This window comes from Ailuropoda melanoleuca, chromosome 7 (assembly GCF_002007445.2).
Source record: "Ailuropoda melanoleuca isolate Jingjing chromosome 7, ASM200744v2, whole genome shotgun sequence".
NCBI classification, from domain to species: domain Eukaryota; kingdom Metazoa; phylum Chordata; class Mammalia; order Carnivora; family Ursidae; genus Ailuropoda; species Ailuropoda melanoleuca.
Window position 1 is genome coordinate 39565715 of NC_048224.1, and position 19502 is coordinate 39585216.

General features: G+C 43.1%; 1 protein-coding gene across 14 annotated transcripts in view; it reads right to left on the minus strand.

The window, feature by feature from the left end:
• SUSD1 (sushi domain containing 1) overlaps window positions 1–19502 on the minus strand; it is a 227771-nt gene that overhangs the window by 75680 nt on the left and 132589 nt on the right. The window contains exon 16 of one of the 14 annotated variants that reach the window (XM_034664262.1): window positions 3689–4178. The exons of 11 other annotated variants lie outside the window; for them this stretch is intronic. In XM_034664262.1, coding sequence (XP_034520153.1) covers window positions 4075–4178 — 104 coding nt within the window. In that variant the 3' untranslated portion in view covers window positions 3689–4074. Of the gene's footprint in view, window positions 1–3688; window positions 4179–14079; window positions 14629–15187; window positions 15217–19502 lie in introns of those variants that run through there. 2 more of the 14 variants (XM_034664270.1, XM_034664277.1) reach the window with 2 other exon arrangements.

Sequence of the window (19502 nt, forward strand, 5' to 3'; positions counted from 1 at the left end):
GCAACCTTTTTTCCGTAAAGGACCAGAGAGTAAATATTTCAGGTTTTGCAGGCCAGATGGGTCTCTGTCACAACTACTCAACCGTGCCATTATTGCTTGAAAGCAGCCGCAGACAATAATAGGTAACCACTCTTAGCTAACAGGTCAACAAAAACAGAAGGCGGGCCAGATTGGACCCAGGGCTTCCACCAAGATCCCCGAAGGCCAAACTTACATAGATCCTTGCAGTTGGGGGGCCTTTTGCCAGGGCTGAGAGCCCCAGTACCTGGAGCCCAGGTAGCCCCCACTTTTCGAAAGTTTACATTGGGCCACACCGCTTTTATGAAAGACCTACATTAGTACCTGTTTTCTCCAAAAAGGGATTTTTTCATTTCCTGAACAAAGACAAAAAGCAAAAATAGCATTCAGCGTTCGCGTTGCAGTGAGCCTTTATGGAGGCGGCGTGTGCTCTGAGCAGCAAGCGGCCCCCGGAGCTCCTTCCCCGGGAACTACACTCAGCATCCCAGCACCAGGCCGCCAGAGCTCAGAGCTGCGTCCGTGAGCATCTGTGCTTGATCTCGATTTATTCTGTGCATCCATTAGCAAGATGTGGCCTAAGGTATCAGAAAAGCCTGAGGGCTATTTGGGAGGTCTAGGATTGCTCAAAAATGTTTTCGTATAAATTCCTGGTAATGCCTCTTCACTTTACCCCATTTTGCCTTCGGGAAGTTTTCACAGGAACGCTCTATTTTTGGATAGCGGGGGGAAACCTGTACTTGCAAAACCTGTGAGCATCTGTTCCTTCTCCTGGGCAAAAATCTTTGCTCTTTCACTACTAGAAACTCCACCCCTCAAAGCCACTCTCAGCTCCTTTCCCTAATATAACATGCTCACATCCCTCAGAAGAAAGGGGGGAAAATCAGGAAGGGAGATGGCCTGCCAACAACTTCTTCTAGAGGCCCCGCGGCAAGGCAGCACAAAGACTTGGCACCTGCTGGAAAGCTGAGTCATATACAAAGAAAACAAAGACAACCGCTTCATTCAATAAATTTTCCTGCCTAGTACCAGAACTTTCTAGCCCCAGAGCAAGTTCAGGCCTGACATTTCAAACTTACAAGTCTAGACCGTCCCTTCGCACCTCAATGGGTCCTGGCATTCGGGTGTCCCCGGAAATCATCTGAAGGGAGGTCAGGGTTCTGGTGACAAAGAGGGGAAGTACATGATTCAGCCTTCCCTGGGACACCAGGCTCCAATGAAGGTGACTCATAGTCTTGGCTTATAAGCAACTTTCCTAATCACTTCGACAAACCACTGTTCCCTACCAGCTGCCACTCCAGGAAGACTCCCAGCATAGCTGTGGTATGAAGAACACCTACCAGCCAGTTTCCACTTTCCCCACAAAAGCCTGTTTTGCTTCTGCTCTGGGTGAATTGCTTAAGCTCTGTGGAATGTGAGCCATAATTCCCAGAATGGGAGAACCTATGCCATTTTAGTTGTGAACTTGTTTCCAATCCCCCAGCCTCAAAAGGCCTCAGCCCTCCTGAATTCAAAGCACACACTCAACAGAGCCTGCTATTTCATGTCATCGTTGTACTGTTGGCCTATCTCAGGCCCCCGTAGTCATAGCACTGGCTTCAAGCATGGTTCCTGTGCCACCTGCTCCCCTGTTGGATGGCCAGGCTTACTGGAAGAGAATGTTCTCTACGCAAGGCAATTTGAGATAGGAAAAGTCATCCTCAGAGGGTAAGGACTGGGTGAACACTAGAGCCTGGGAAATGCAAAGGGCCTGTGCTGGGAAATTGCTCTTGTAAAGGGTCCACGGGAAGCAGGTGTCTTTTGCCCAGACTTATTCGCTCAAGTGAAAAATACAGATTGTCATCCAGGTTGCTTTCTTGCTCCTTATCTCTGCACCCATCAACCTTTGACAACAAGATCATTTTTTAAAGTTTATTTAAGTAATCTCTACACCCAGTGTAGGACTCGAACTCATGATCCCGAGATCAAGAGTCACATGTTCTTTTTGACTGAGCCAGCCAGGCACCCCAAAGACATCGTTTTTTATGCCCACAAACATCATCCAGGAAAGACTCAACTGAGCCTTGTAAAATGGATGAATTAATGAAACTCACTCCCAGGAGTTTGGCCACATTTTGCCTAATTTTGCCCACAGCTCCAGAGAAAAAGTATTTTATAAAATAGCCCTCTCAGGGCACCTGGCTGGCTCAGTCTCTGGAGCACGTGACTAGATCTCGGGGTCGTGAGTTCAAGCCCCACGATGGGTGTAGAGATGACTTAAAGATAAAAATCTTTAAAAAAATCAGGGGCGCCTGGGTGGCACAGCGGTTAAGCGTCTGCCTTCGGCTCAGGGCGTGATCCCGGCGTTATGGGATCGAGCCCCACATCAGGCTCCTCTGCTATGAGCCTGCTTCTTCCTCTCCCACTCCCCCTGCTTGTGTTCCCTCTCTCGCTGGCTGTCTCTATCTCTGTCAAATAAATAAATAAAATCTTTAAAAAAAAATCTTTAAAAAAATCAATAGTCTTCTTATGCCACAGAGCTGTACAAAGCCCCCTTGCTTAACTGACCTTTACTTCTTGACAAAATGATTCTTACGTTCAAAACAGCTGCCACACATCTGCTTTCAAGACAAGAAGAAAGGGAAAGGAGAGGCAACAGCCCCAATTGTACCCTTTATCAGCAAAATAAAAGCTTCCCCAGGAAGTCCCGTTGTAGACCTCACATCAGCCTAATTAACTAGAACTGTATCCTCTGTCCACCCAGGGCAACAAAGGAGGTTGGGAACCTGAGTGTTTCGCGTCTCTAGAGTCTAATGAAGAGAAGGAGGATCTGGAAACATAGAGGAGAGGTTAACCTGAAATTCTCCTACAAATAGCTACACAATTTTGAAAAAAAGAGCACTGAAGAGGAAATTGGCTCTGTTCTCTATTGATATACATTATAAAACCGCAGGAATAGAATCAGTGATACACCCAAGATCTGAACAGAGATTCATAGAAAAGAAGAACTAGCCCAGAAACAGATCATACATAGATAATATATATATATTATAGGATATAGACACATTATACATATCTATATCTATTTAACCTGTACATATGTATATTACATATACTATCTGTACACATATACTATATATATGTATATATAATGACTCGATATATGATTTTTTTAATTAAAAAATTTGCTGATCCTTGGGCTGGATGATGAAGTACGTTTGCTCCTTGGGGAACTGCGACTCTGAATGAGCTGTGGCTCTTGTTGGAGGGAAGTTAACCCAAGAAGAGGGGAACCCACCATCTGTCATGCTGACAGGCCAACCCCTCCCCTCTTCGGGGCCAGTAAAGCATGAGCGGAGGATGCCCGCACGGGCATCAGGTGATGTTAAAGGTGCATTTTGAGGATCCTGGGGGCTGCGACTTCTCTCTCTCCTGAAACGAGGTTCAGTTTTCCAAGAAAACTGAGTGGAAACTAGGAACTGCAGGGTCTTCATAGAGGCTACAGAGGGAAGTGGGGAGAAAGAAGTGTTCTTAAGGAAAAGAGGACTCTGTGTGGAAGACCTTTCTGGAGGTGGTAAGGACTTGCCCCTTATGTTACATAAGAAGAATGAGTCAACTGAAGAAAGTCTCGGTTTCTGTTCTGTGACAGTAAATTTACTCTTTATTCAGAGATCTGTGATTATCCCCTTATGAGCCAGCATGTGTTTGGTCTGTGGGAAAAATTGTGAACAGAAAGTTCTAGAGAAGGAGAGGGCAACCATTGTTATGCTACTTTGTCGCGTCCTGGCAGAAATGATCCTGAGAGTTCATCAGTCCTCTTCATGGATGACGATGATGATAATGATGATGATAAAAATAATAACAGTAGCTGGCATTTCATGAGCATTTAGTACGTGCCAGGAGTATGGATTATATCATTTAATACTCAAAAACACCCTTTGGAATTCTGCTATTGCCATCCCCCCAGCTTTTTTCTTCCAGATGAGGGAACTAAATAAGTTAATCATCCAAGGCGACCCAACTAGTAAGTGATGAAGTCAGGATGCAAGCCTTGGTGGAGAGACCCCAGCACTTGCACCCCTAACCCTTAGCTTCTCCCACCTTCTTTGGCAGAGCCCCTGATCTAGCAGACTGACTGCTGGCAGAGAGAGACCTGACACCAACAGCAGGAGAGATGGTCCTCCCTGGAATGAGAGAGCATGAAGTTAAATATCTGAATTTCCTGACTCCTTCCAGCTCATAGGTTAATAAGAAACACCAGCATTGTATAAAAATGAGGACACTGCTACATACCAGATGCGCCCAGAATTGCAGCGTTTCAAGTGCTCTGTCAAGAACAGGAGGAATCAGATGTTTTCTGAATTCCTCATATTCCATAAGAAAAGCAAATCCCCCTCCTTAAATCCCATCATGGACAAATAGAGAATTACAGCTTCAAGAATGCATTTAGAAATCTTAGAGAACACCGTAAGTAGAATTACAATGTGATCGGTGACATCCTAAACCTTGAAAAACATAAAAATGACACAGAATAAAAAATGGACCAAGAAATATGATGCAAATGCAAATTAAACGAAAGTAGAGACTGTCATTATTCTAGATAAAGTAGAATTCAAGATAAAAGAACTCAATTGAAAAAGGCACATCATTTATGACTGAAATATAACAGCCATTATCTTTTATGTATCAAATAACACGGAAAAGTGCAAACTGCTGAACACTAAGGAAAAGATGACAAAAATAGAAGAAAAATAAGAGAGTTTAAAATATTTCTATCATTACGTGACAAATCAAACCTGCACTAAAGGTAAGAGAAGCAAGGAAAAGAGGAACTGAATAATAAGTAATAAGATGAGGATCGAGTCGGAAGGGTATTTGTAAGATCTGTCACAGGGCCCAGCCCCCCAGTTCTAAGGGACAGACCCCACGCCCCCCTTCTCTTACATATAAGAGTAGCAAAGGCGCAGCAAAGATCTTTGCATACATATACTTACATATCAGTGTCCCTATTTCCTGGAGGTGGATTACCAAATGTGAGATTTCAAGGCCAAATATAAATACGTGTTTCCTCGTATGGATATATCTGAATTGCATCCCTAAAGACTGTAGCGGTTCATTATTCCTACCGCCTCATCAATGCTTTACGTTCTGCCAACGTCCGTGGAAAATCGTATCTCCTAATTGCCTTAATTTGTATTACGCTGTCTTCCCTATTTATTGGGCATTTGCATTTCCTTTTCTATGAATCATCTAGTTACTAGCTGGGAGTCATTTGACTTTTTGTGGTGTTTTTCAAGATACAAAAAAATATTTTAATGTAGCCATCCCTATCTATGTTTCCTTTATGAAATCTGGGTTTTCTGATCTGTTTAAGAATTCTCCCCTTGGGGGTCCTGGGTGGCTCAGTCGTTAAGCGTCTGCCTTCAGCTCAGGGCGTGATCCCGGCGTTATGGGATGGAGCCCCACATCAGGCTCTTCCGCTATGAGCCTGCTTCTTCCTCTCCCACTCCCCCTGCTTGTGTTCCCTCTCTCGCTGGCTGTCTCTCTCTCTCTCTCTGTCAATAAATAAATAAAATCTTTAAAAAAAAAAAAGAATTCTCCCCTTATCCCAGTGTATGTGTATATTCTCCTAAATTTTCTTTTTTTCACATTTAAAACTTTAACCCGAGATATACTTTTTGTATGTGATGCATGGGGAGGAGGTCCAACCTGATTTTCCTCATGATGCACAGCCCAGCCACTAATGAAATAGATTGATTCTTTTCCCACTTAATCTGAGGTCCACCTTTGTCTTATATTAACTACCCACATGTACCCAAGGTTATTTCTGGACTCAATTATGTTTCTCTGATCTATGTATAGATTGTGTCAAGTTCATAGTGTTTTTATCACCATCACTTCATAGAACTTTAAGAGGTGTTAAGTAGGAGAACCTGGGGGGCTCAGTCGGTTGAGCGTCTGACTCTTGGTTTCGGCTCAGGTCATGAACTCAGGGTTGTAGGATCAAGACCCTTGTCCAGCTCCATGTTCACCGCGGAGTCCGCTTGAGATTCTCTCCCTCCCTCCCTCTTTCCCCCCTCTCCCTGCTCTTGGGTGCACATGTGTTCTCTCTCTCTCAAAACAAATAATAAAAATAAAATTTAGGTGTTAAGTAACTACAGGTCAAGCAAAATGAAGAGTGAGAAGCTACCAGATTTGGATTTGAGTCCCCAAACCTTGATCACGTTTGTGAGTACAGTTTCCATGGAGATACGGAGATGGACACTAGATTTAGTGATGTTTGGGAAAGAGTAGAAAGTATGGAACATAAGAACTAGGAAGATCGGTAGGAGAAGAAAGGGATAAAGAAAGGGGGGGTAATCAGAAGGGGGAATGAAGCATGATAGACTATGGACTCTGGGAAACAAACTGAGGGCTTCAGAGGGGAGGGGGGTGGGGGAATGGGATAGACTGGTGATGGGTAGTAAGGAGGGCACATATTGCATGGTGCACTGGGTGTTATACGCAACTAATGAATCATCGAACTTTACATCAAAAAAAATAAATTAAAAAAAGAAAGTATAGGTTGTGCTCTTGAAGAATTCAGCAGTGAGAGGATGTAAGAAGGTGGTACGGTGGATTGAAGGAGAAGCAAAAAAAAAAGGGGGGGATTTTTTTTTTTTTATGTAAAGTTCGATGATTCATTAGTTGTGTATAACACCCAGTGCACCATGCAATATGTGCCCTCCTAAATCCCAGGGAAGATTTGCATGTTTGTGACCCAGAAAAAAGGTGTCAGTGGAAGGGGATACACATCTACCAAAGAGTTATAAACATCCATAAACTTCTTCCCAAAAGAACTAAAATACTGTGATTATCATAAATGGTGTGACTTAGTTTCAGGCTCTGTATAATATGTATTGCCATTAAGGTTTCCTGTACTCTCCATTCAACATTAAACACTATATTAAAAAACACAGGTGGGAAAAAAAACCCCACAACAACAGTTGAAGGAGATTAAGAGGTACAAACTTCCCATTACAGAATAAGTAATGGGGGTGAAAAGTACAGGATGGGGAATACAGTCAACAACATTGTAATAATTCTGTCTGGTGACAGACAGTAACTATGCTTAGTGTGGTGAGTAGCAATGCATATAAACGTCGATCTCTATGCTGTACACCTGAAACTAATGTAATATTGCATGTCAACTACACTTCAATTATAAATAAGTAGATAAATAAATAGATAACAAATATCAACTGCATTCTCCCTATTGGTAAAAACGGATGAAGTTCATTTTTTCTCTGTAAAATACAATTCTGAGGATAGACACTGGGGGAGGAGGCCAATGGAAGGTACTGGATTCTGAGGCATAACTAAGGTAGCAGCAATGGTTTTACCTAGTATTTTCCTGTTCCCTGTTCTGCTCCAAACAAGAGACCAGCTAAGTGTGCGCTCCTGCCCTCAGGGACGTGCACAGTAGAGTAAGCTGAGGAGTTTGAAAAATAAATAAATAAATACATTAATTAATTTTAAAAAAAGGCAATGCCCAGGTGGTACTGTAGGCCAATTAAATCAGTCACGTGAGAACTGAGCGTATTTTATTTTAAAGATTTTATTTTTTATCAGAGAGGGTGCGCAAGAGAGAGAGCACAAGAGTGAGTGGGCAGGGCAGAGGGAGAGGGAGAAGCAGACTCCCAGCTGAGCAGGGAGCCCGAAGGGGGGACTCAATCCCAGGACCCCGGGATCATGACCTGAGCAGAAGGGAGATGCTTCACTGACTGAGTCACCCCGGTGCCCCTGAGCATGAGTATTTTTTAAAGCTTCCCAGATGATTTCAGTGTATAGCAAAGATTGTGAACTGCTGACCTGGAGTTTCTGAGTCAGCCAACGACGCAATGCTGTTTTCTGAAACTGGCACATGTGAGCCTTGGCAAGGTCATGGTGAAAAAATATTAGAGACAGATGACCAACACTCCTTCATGTGACAGGGCGTATTCTCTGCCTGCCTCTTTACTTAGGATGTCCTCCAAGGAGAATTCAAGGTAGCGATACCTTGAATTGAGGTGCTTTCCAGGGTATTTCTAACACGGGCAAGACTCAGAAAAGCACAACAGTGTTTGCACAATGGGGGTGTTTTGGTCACCGTGCAAGGGGGGAAAAAAGGTTAAAATATCACAGGAAATGAAAGAGAAGCTACTCCTGAGATGAAGCTGAATGTGAGAATTTAATTACTAAGAGCAAGAAAAGAGTTGTTCACTTGGGAGTTTCCTAGGAGGTGAACTCGTTTCTTTTGTCAACTCTCCACTGGTTGGAATGCTGTTTAAACCAACGGCCAAGAGGAATTTAAAAATTAACTGTATGACAAACTGTTTTGACATACAAACGCCTAGAACAAACACATATTCACACCCACTCTAAAGTCAAAGTTTGCAAAACTAAAAATATATTTACTGTGAAACAAAACGAATCGTATTGAAATTTGGAAAATTGAACACGAGGGTGTCACCCTGATAGTTGAGAAACAAAAAAGTATTTGCTAGTGTTTGATTTTTATTCCTAGGGGTTGTCTTTTTGTGATCCTTTAACTCGGGAACAGGAAGTTGAGTTTATCATCCAAAAACTCGTCTCAGAATGAGACAAATGTCTGCACTTACGTAACTCTATTCAAAATAATTCCCTAGCTCAAGATTGAGAGTACAAAGCACTGGGTTGGAATCCCAGCTCTGCTAGGTACTCGTAGGTGACCTTGGATAATGATTTAACCACTCTAAATCTCAGTTTTGTCATCTTTAAAAGAGGGAAGATGATGATGATGATGATGATGATGATGATGTTGTTGATGATGATGATGATGATGATGATGTTGATGATGATGATGATGAAGAAGAAGAGGAGGAGGAGGAGGAGGGGGAGGAGGGAGAGGAGGAAGACAGGTCCATAAGGTGTTTACAAAGCCTTAGCTCCATGCCCAGCACGCGGTAAGCATCCGATTGATCATAATCATTCTTCTAAGTCATATTCTATTTATAAACTAAGAAATTTAGAAGTGTCCCCCGCATTTTCTGATATATAAAGATTATACAGAAATACATGAAATGTTCTGGCCTGAATAAAGGACACATGGTTTCACTTAAAGATGCACGAGTCTGAATCTTAATTCTTGACTCTGATCCCTCAGCTGGGACCACTGTCTTTTTGAAGTAATGCTCCTGTCTCTTAGCTACCCTAGTGCCCTCTCTGCAGTGAAAAACTAAAAATACACTGAGCAAACAGTACAAGCTATTGGTTTATTTTTAAATTTTCTAGATCCCCTTGGAAACGTAACCATCTCCCATCGGCATATCAGCTCACTCTGAAGAATACAACCAGATAGAATGCCATGTGGAACGAACTGAGAATCCCATGACCTAACACCAGTCTCTAGCTCACAACTCAATGTAAGGTTGCAGGTCTCAAGTGAAGGAAATTCCAAAGGTTCCCACCAGTATGAGTTCTGGAGGTATGGACAAGCTTCTGGATGAATAAGAAACACTCCCCCATAGAGCCCATTGGTCCACCCCTGATTGCTAAGGTATGTGGTGTTGCAAGAGAGACTGCCCTGCCAAGCACACCATTTCTTCATTGTTTCCTCTCCCACTGGGGCAATGTCTAGAGGCAAAGCCTACTTCCCAATCACAGAGAACACTAAATAATCCTGTCTGACATAACTGGAAAACTAGATGGGAAGAGATTCCTGGGTTACTTAAAATGTTCTAGGTCAGAGAAAGAAGGAATTCTTGCCAACTAACAAATACCACTATAATTCTGTTTTAAACAGATAATGTACAAGAGAAAACTAGAGATATCAAACTGATTTTTAAAAGGTTCTAGGGGTGATGCAGTTGGTTAAGAGTCCAATTCTTGGTTTCTGCTCAGGTCGTGATCTTGGGATTGTGGGATCAAGCCCCACGTGGGGCTCTGAGCTCAGTGCAGAGTCTGCTTCGTATTCTATCTCCCTCTCCCTCTGCCCCTCCTGCTCGTGCTCTCTCACTTCTCTCTCTAAAATGGATAAATAAAACTTTTAAATTAAAAAAAAAGGTTCTAAATAAAGTATTAGCAAATAGAATCTAGGAGTAAATTTAAACAGCAATACACCATGACTGTGAGTGTGTATTCCAATAACGCAAAGGTAGCTAAATATTAGAAACTCTATATTAATATTGACCAAAGGGGTGGAAATCATATGATCTTATGGTAGATAGCAACAACTCTTAACATTTATGTCCACTCCCGATAAGTACTCTTTGTGAAATGGGATTTGGTGAATGACTTCCTTAACATCAAGACATATCTTAAACCAAAAGCCAATATCATCCTTGGATGATTGGAATATCTATCACATAAAAGCAATGTCATAATGTCTATGACATTAGGTGACTAAGTGAAAAGGCATACCTGTGAATAAATATTCAGTATGGTTGTAAAAACATAAGTTCTTCCAAAATAATCTAGAAAATCATCTCATTTCTGGTCAAAATCCCAACATGATATTTGTGGGAGGGAGCATTTTAAAAAGTATCCCAACTGCATAGTAAAAAGGTGATAATCCAAACCCACGATTGGGAAAAGATAATCACATAAATAATTGTGCTATTGTCACTGCGATGACTAGTAGGAGAGATAAACACAGGTTTGGTGTAAAATGTTTTAAATAAAATGTGGGCTCTTGTTTCATTCATTACTCAAAGGAAATTCCAATACAACAAATATTTTAAAGTAAAAACTAAAATTACATAAGACCTAGAAGAAAGACTGCACAAGTACATCTATAATCTTGGGTGGAGGGTCTTTCTGAGCACATCACGAAAAACAGCCATCACAAACAAAAGACTGATAACCTCGACTGCGAACAATGAGAACTTTCCAATGGCAAAAACAAACAAAAGCCTATAAATAAAGCTGAAAGACAAAGGACAAATGTGGGAAAATAGGCGTAATACGGATAACAGACAATCTGCTGCTACTCTAATATAAAGAGTTGGGCACTTAAGAATAAATCATTCCTCCTTCCAGTAAAATAAAGAACCAGTAGGTTCCTCAAAAGAAAGAAAACGAAAATAGTAATTTGAAAAGATACATGCATCCGTACGTTTAGAGCAGCATTAATTACAATAGTCAAGATATGGAAATAACCCAAGTGTCCATCCGGAGATGAATGGATAAAGAAGATGTGGGATATTTACATAATGGAATTTTACACGGCCATAAAGAAGAATGAAATCTTGCCATTTGCAATGACATGGATGGAGCTCAAGTGTATTATTCTAAGGGAAATCAGGCAGTCAGAGAAAGACAAATACCATATGATTTCACTCTACGTGGAATTTAAGAAACAAAACGAACAAAGAAAAAGGACAAACAACAAAAAAAATATGGTTTCTACAGCGATAAAATGTTTTCTCCTGACTCTACTGACCTCTGAAGAAGAAGGGAAGTATGACCAGCGGCAGTTCCTACACTCACTCCTACCAGGATTCTCCGAGCACCCTTCACACACACACACACACACACACACACACACACACACACACACACACCCCTTGGGCAGTTTATTGAGGAATCACACCTGCGTCCCTGTAGCATGTGGCTTCCTAGTGTACTGCTCAGCTGTTTCTAAGCTTAATGTTCTTTCTGAATCAGAATAGTGCCCACGAATGGGGTTGTGGAGGGGACAGTTCTCTTCAAAGTGGAATCAGTAAATAGAGAAGCATGGCTGCCTATTTCCTGGCTCAAGTCATGGGAAGGGCTTTCTTCCCTTTGCACAAGGGTTCTGCGTTTGTGAAACAAAGCCAGACTGTGCGATGAGCTGATTCCGCCACTAGGTTGTCTGTCTCGTCTTTGATGGTACTAGGAAATCCCCTTCCTTCCCCAATTTTGTCAGTCTTCATGGGTGCTTTAGCAAGAGGTTCTAATCATGAGTGACTGCACTGGAAGTCACTGTGAACCATAAACTGTCACATAATGACTTGTCTACTCGGGGTGACAAAAATTCCACAGAATATATATAATCATAGAACATGGTCCCTTTGTCTATAGACACTGTGGAGGCCAACACGGACCAGCGCGGTGGCTGCTCCACGTACCGCTGGAGTATCTCCGCGGGGACTCTCATCAGAGCCCGCAGCACATTGTTCTGGTGTTCGGAGCCCACAGGTGAAATCCTTTTTAGATTGTATTTGATTTTTGGAAACAGGTAAAAGCCATTTGCCACATTCTCCAAGGAATGTGCAACTGGTAAGTTTTAAAGATATATATCTTAGATGCATATAGGATGCTTTCATCATATACAGAAGCACACGGAGAGAAAACTATAAGGCAGCAACACTAGTTGATGCTCGTTATAGGTAATTAACACATTCGGAAGGCAATCCCCAAAGGGGACTTCTAAAGACTTTTTTTAAACACTAATAGCATCACAAGTGAATAATCTGATTTGTTTTTGGGGAAACCATGAATACCTGGTTTGGTTTTTGGGGAAAAGTCATATGAGAGTCACAATTTGTCTAGCTGATGTTCTCTTCTTTCTTAATGTTATTTTGAAAGGTTTAATAAGCAAAACTTCCCTTTCCTCGACCTACCTCCCTGCACCCTCCAACACCAGCAGTGCACCATCGTCTCCTTCATTTTTTCTTTCATAACGTCTGCCTTACATTGGACCTTCCTCGCTACTTTCTCCATTGTGATCTTTAACATCTCTTATTGAAATTTCATGCCTTTGTTCACGTTTTTATACCCCTGCCCCCATTACTGGAATTCCTCCCCTAGTCTTCTCTGCCTAACAAAACCCCCCTAATCCTCCCAGGTCCAGCCCCCAGTCCACCTAAGTAGTGGACTTGTTGGCCTCCTCCTTTGCACCCTGTCATCTGCTTGTCACTCTGAACCATTGCGTAGTGTAGGAACTCCATCCCGGGTGGCATTCAGTCAGATATCTGCTGGGTGTTGTGAAATAAAGGTTGGACTGATTTCTCAATCACAGGGGAAAATCAGGGTCAAAATGAAAGGGGAAAAAAATCAATTTGTTTCAGTTTGGCTAATGTCCAATTTGCTCAGAATGAATGATAAACTAACAACAGACGGGACTGAATTTTACACTTCCAGTCTCATTCCTTTGAAACTGTATGGGGAAGTTTCCCAGGCACACTCCATATCGGGGACACACCAAGTTCCTCCTTTGGGTTGAAGAAATAGGACTCAGAGAGATACGATCAATTGGAAGCCATCAATTAGAGAAGACTAGTAGTAGGCAAAAAATAATAATAATATCTAGGAATAGAGAAATTGAAGACGCACACTGTGAGCCAGGATGAAAATCACACCTTGTCTTTAGATAGTAAAATGTTGGTCAGCTGTCTGATGATCACCTGGCCCCCAACTCCGGTGTTCTCAGGTTCTTCATTGGTTGCTCCATTTTTGGTAGTGCGAGAAAAACTAAACTACAGGTATGACTTCTAGAGAAAAACATCAGCAGACTTGTCGTGAACTGTCTGATCATTTCTCCCCCTTGTAGGAGGAGCTTACAGTTTTTCTCACTGATGGATAAGACTTTCACATAGTAGGCCTCTTAACTCTTTTATTAACTATGCTTATTGCAAACAAGTTTTTCCCAAATGGTTAGACATTTATTTCCACCCTTTCCTAATAATCCATCCTTCCCCAGTAATCTGAAATGGCCACCAAAGCTTTATACTCAGCAGGGAGGACTGCCAATAACGCACGGCTCCAAATGCCACACAGGCTATAAAGGTGGGGTCAAGGGTGGACCCAGAGCGCTCCAGACCAACTGGACAATGACATTCAGGAAATAGCAGTTAAAAAACAACCAACCAGGGGCGTCTGGGTGGCACAACGGTTAAGCATCTGCCTTCGGCTCAGGGCGTCATCCCGGCGTTATGGGATCGAGCCCCCACATCAGGCTCCTCCGCTATGAGCCTGCTTCTTCCTCTCCCACTCCCCCTGCTTGTGTTCCCTCTCTCGCTGTGTCTCTATCTCTGTCAAATAAATAAATAAAATCTTTAAAAAAAAAAAAAAAACAACAACCAACCAATCAAACAAACAAAAACCTGTGGTGATTCAGCAGTTTATTCCTGGGAATAAATCACCATTATCATCATCACCGTCATTATCTACACACCTTGGTCTTAGAGTATGTGGCCTGTTTGGAGCATTTCCAAAGTACGGTATAACTCAGACTAATTTAAGCTATGATTTTTTTTTTACTGTGCATCAAACCCCATCCCTTTGTGTTACAGTTTGAAAAAAAAAAGTTTTCTTTCACTGTAAGTATTCACTATAAATCTTATAAAAATAGATGCAAACAACGCTAGTGACCTATCACCACCCTAGAATGCTATTCCTGAGGAGCCTTCCAGGATGGGAATTCACTGAGATCAGAGAATTTCGGAGCCTCCCTGTTGAAACGCTGGACAGTTGGGGATAGCTGGTCATCCTCTCCTTCAGACGCAAGTCTCAGGCTCTCATTTTACTCCGAAAATATCTGCTCAAAATAAGTTCTTTTTCCTGTTACTCAGTTCAAACACCTTATTTTACTTCTGGTTTATCAGCATGCAGCATGGTGGTTGACCAAGCAAGCAATTATGCAAAGCAGAAGTCCTATAGCNAAAAAAAAAAAAAAAAAAAAAAAAAAGTACATTTGGAAACTTTGTCAGAGTTTCCTAAAATGCAGGTGAACTAGCAGTGGCAGACGAAAGGTTCTATGAATCCTATGTTCTTGGGAAACCGTTGAAGTCCCAGGGATTAAGGGCAATGACCTGGGAGACCAGCTGATGAAAGCCACGTGGGGAATGAAGGGTCAGCTCACAACCCACTTGCAGGTAGAGGCTGAGGACAATGAGCTGACTGGTCAACCTTAGAAAGCTAAGTGTGCAGTACGATCAATACAGACCACACACCAGGTCACCTCCCTAATGCTGTCCGTCAACTCCCCAAGGCTGTCTGTTGACTCCCCAAGGCTGTTCAGTTTCATGTGTCCTTCCAGGAAGGCAGACTGCCTGTTTCCCTCCAGAAGTGGGTCTCTTTCTTTGATCTCAGTTGTAAGCCTTGGTCTTTCTACGCTTGGCTCTCACTGAGACTCACCTGCTCCCCCAGCTGTATCTCCACTGTGGGTTCCCGCTGTGCACGTAACTGCAACCCCATCTGCGGGGCCTCTCCATGAGGCTTGCAGGGGTCAGCAGCAGCAGCCTGCAGGTACAGCGAGAGGAAGTCAAGAGGCGTGGCTGCAGAAATGAGGGGAAAGGGAGGAAAGTGGCTGACACCAGAGGTGTGTTACAGCTGGAGGTGGAGATGTAGTCTTGTGAGAGCAGTGTGGGGGCTGGTCCTTTTGCCTTTGTGCAGCTCCTTCAGTCCCCATCTAATCCAGCAAATTGTTTCAGATGCACCAAACTCAGACTGATAGACCAGATGGCTATGCAATTAATTTTCCAAGAGAAATCCAGTAAGAATATTGATGAATGCAGATCACAGGCAGCCAAGTCGGACTCAGCTGCTTTGCAATCTTGGTGGCAAGCTGGAGACAGGCTGGATTCTTGAAGCCTGACAGCCCCGTGTGCCATCTCCCTTATAGGGCTATGCGCAGTGTGGACAGTTACATTCTCTGGCCAGGACTGGGACATAGTCTTCCTTGTTCAGCTCAGGACATCCATGGCCCAGCCACTGCCCCTTCCTAGGCTCTGTGATAATAATTCCCCTGTCCTGGGCACTGCTCTTTTTTAACCTGGAGGCAGCATGGTGGAGAGCCTCCCTGTGTCCCTGGCCATCACCAGCATGGCACAGCCTCTGCAAACCACGAGGCCCTGGATTCATCTGGTGCTCATCTCTGTGAGATCCCAAGCCACAGCGATCAAGCCCAAAAATGCCAAGCTCCCTTAACTCTTGGAACTTAGGCCTCTTTCAGGTTCGTGGGTCCACTTCTCACCAGAAGTCATGTCCGGTGGCTGAGAGCTGTGACTGCTTTCCCCTCAGCCCCAGCCACTCTTTCCTGTACACACCTACTGCCAAGTCCATGGCTACGGAGGGTCCTGGGGGCTGGGGATGACCTTTGTGCTCTCCAGCTCTGATTCCGGGAGCTCTCACCACCCTCTGGATGCCTTGAGTCTGGTCAATGTTGTCTTACCCTGTCTAGCCCACCAAGACTCAGCATGGCCACCTCCAGGGATCATAGCTAACCCTCCAGGGCCACACACTACTCTCTCAAGTTTGGCAGAGATAGACTTTTTCAGGCCATGTTCACAAACCCTGAATCCTGCTAACCCAAAGGCTAGGAGATAGGATGCACAACCATGGACCCAGAGAAATGGTGCCCTTTCCCTCCCCCCAAATCTTTGTGCCTCACTCAAGTGAATGCATTCAGTCAAGGATGAGAAAGCAGTCAAGGGTGAGAAAGACCCAGCTGCCTTCTTAAAACCTCTGAGCCACTGGTCATTTCTACTCCTGGCAGCCTTGGCACCTCTCCCTAGAGAGAACAAAATTATACCCTAGGGTTTTGTTATCAAGTCAAAATAGCCCCATCAGAAGGACCCAGGAAATACTGTGGTGAAGTTTAAAGTTCAAAATTGATTTTTTTTTCTTTAGCTTCTTATGGTAGGCAGAATTCTAAGATGGCCCACAATCCCTGCCCCTTACTGTTCACAGCCTATATAATCTTCCTCTTCTCTACCCCTGTACCCCTCCCCTTCCCCGCCCCATCTGCCAGGTGGTGAAAGGACTTTGCAGATGTAATTAAGGTTCCCAATTAGTTGATTTGTAGATAGTTAAAAGGGAGAGAGATTGTCCTGGGTGGGACTGACTTAGATGAAAGCCCTTTAAAAGAAGGACTATGCCCTCCCTGCAGTCATAGATTCTCCTTGCTGGCTTGCTGACTTAGGCAGTTGTGTTCAGGAAGGCCACAAGGTAGACAACTGCAGTTGGCCCGTAGGAACTGTAGGTGGCATCTAGGACCTGAGCCACCAGCCACCAGCCAGCAAAATGCTGGGACCCTCTGCCATACAACCACAAGGAAATGAACACTGCCAACAATCTAAACAAGCACGGAAGAGAAATTTTCCTCAGCCGAACCTGCAGATGAAAATGCACCCTAGCCAGTACCTTCACTGCAGACTTGTGATATCCTGAGCAGAGAAGCCAACTAAACTACACCCGGATCCTGACCCATAGCAACTGGGCAGAATAAATATGGGCTGTTTGAAGCCACCACGTTTGTGGTCATTTGCTGCATAGCAAACAGAAAACTAATACATGGCTGTAAGTATATATAGTCTACTTCTCTTACAAACAGTTCACGCTCTAGTTTCTAGTTGTCCCCCAAAATCACATGACCAAAGGTTCACAAAAAAACTTTTAAGAAAAATCACTCAATTACTACTGTGGAACAAGGAAAAATACACTCAATAATAAAAAGCTTTGTGAAATTTTCAGAAGGCCAAATATATGTAAAGTTGAAGTTAACAGCCGGCAACAGAATTAAGGAGGAAAAGTTTTTGGTTAAAATAATACTTTGGTGGGGCACCTGGGTGGCTGGTCGGTTAAGCCCAATTCTTGATTTTGGCTCCAGTCATGATCTCGGGGTCATGAGATCAAACCCCACGTTGGGCTCTGTGCTCAGCAAGGAGTCTGCCTGAGGATTCTCTCTCCCTCTCCTTTTGCCCCTCCGCCTACACGTTCTGGCTAAAATAAATAAATCTTAAAAAAAACAAATAAAATGATAGTTTGGTAACAGCAACAAACGAACTTCGGTAAACCATCTGGGTAAAGTGGATGCTTATGACATGGATTAGAAAAAAAAAAAAGAAAAAGAAAGAAAGAAAGAAAGAAAGAAAGAAAGAAAGAAAGAAAGAAAGAAAGAAAGAAAAGGACAGAACTATATTGTTCTGTATTTCAGGAATTTAGGATGTTTGATAAAGAACGAAGATGGGAAGGGAAGAGAACTTTGAAGAACAGGGGTAACTAATATCCATTTGTAATTTGCATATCTAAAATATAATACTCTGTAGTGGGCAGAATAGGGGCCACCAAAGATGTCTACGTACCAGAAGCTATGACTGTTCTCTCCCACATCAAAAGAAACATTATAGATGCGATTAAGAAACTTGAGGTAGGGAGATTATCCTGGATTTTCCAGGCAGGCTCAAGGTAGTCACAAGGATCCTTATAAGCGAAAGAGGGGGTGGGCAGCCAGTCAGAGTGAAGAGAGTGACATGAAAAGCCACATTGTTGGCTTTGGAGATGAAGGAAAGGCCACATCTACAGAATGTAGGCGGCCTCTAGGAGCTGGAAAAGGCAAAGAAACGTCTTCTCCCAAGAGCTTGCAGAAGCATCACAGTTCTGCCAATATGTTGACATTAGCCCAGAGAGACTCATGACAGACTTGTGACTTCCAGGACTGTAAATTAATAACTGTGTGTGTGGTTGTAAGCCGCTGGGTTCGCGGCAGTTCATTACAGCATCAACTGAAAGTGATACACTCTCTATTCGTGTTCTCTAAATGCCCAAAGTCCTTAGTGAGACTCTGGGTGGAAATCATGGAAAGGAGCCAAGCACTAAAGGTGGGTCAGTGGGGGCAGAACAGGGGCCCACACAGGAGAGTGAGACGATCCATCCACTGAACCAGTTCAGAGGAAGCAGAAACTAGACCTTAGGGTTGATCCCAGGGTTGTAACACAGGCACCTCTACTCTCTCATAAAATTTGCAGAAATTGTAAAAGACAGCACTGAATGCTCTGCCGATTTTGGAATAAGGAGTTAAACCAATCCTACCCAAATCTTCAGTGTCTTGGATTAGGCTGAGAAGGAAGCCACACTGTCCTCGTCAGGTTTTGATTTGACATGTGTAACTGGATATGAAAGGGAATGCCTTTTCTTATGAAACTTTATTCTTATGTTTTTGAATAGTAATATACTCACATGTTTGAAACCAAAACAAAATGAGAAGATAAACACTCAAAAGACTCACCTTCACCCTGTCCACCCCACCCCATTCTCCCTTGCTCTATTTGTAACCATGTGCATTAATTCATTATTATTCCAGTGTTTCTTTATGCAAAACTGAATACGTATTTTCATTCCCCCTTTCTTACACATAAGATAAAATACCATATACGCAAAAAATACATCTTAGAAATCTCTCCATATCAGCCCACAGAGTTCTTCCTCGTACCCTTTTCATGACTGCATGGTATTCCACTGTGTTTTGAGGAAGGATCATAGTTCATTTAAACAGTTTCCTCCTGAGAGACATGGGGGTTGTTATGCAGCTTTTGCGACAGTAAACAATACCACAGTGAATAACTGTGTACCTGTGTCATTCTGAACGTGCGCAGGTGAGCCCACAGGAAGTGGGACTGAAGGAGTTCTGGGACAAAGGCAATGTAAGTATTGCCAGGTTCTCTTCCTTTCCATAGAGGTCGTACCATTCTGTACCCTCACTAACAGTGTTTGAGTGTCTTAAAAGAGAGTGTGTTGTTCAACTTTTG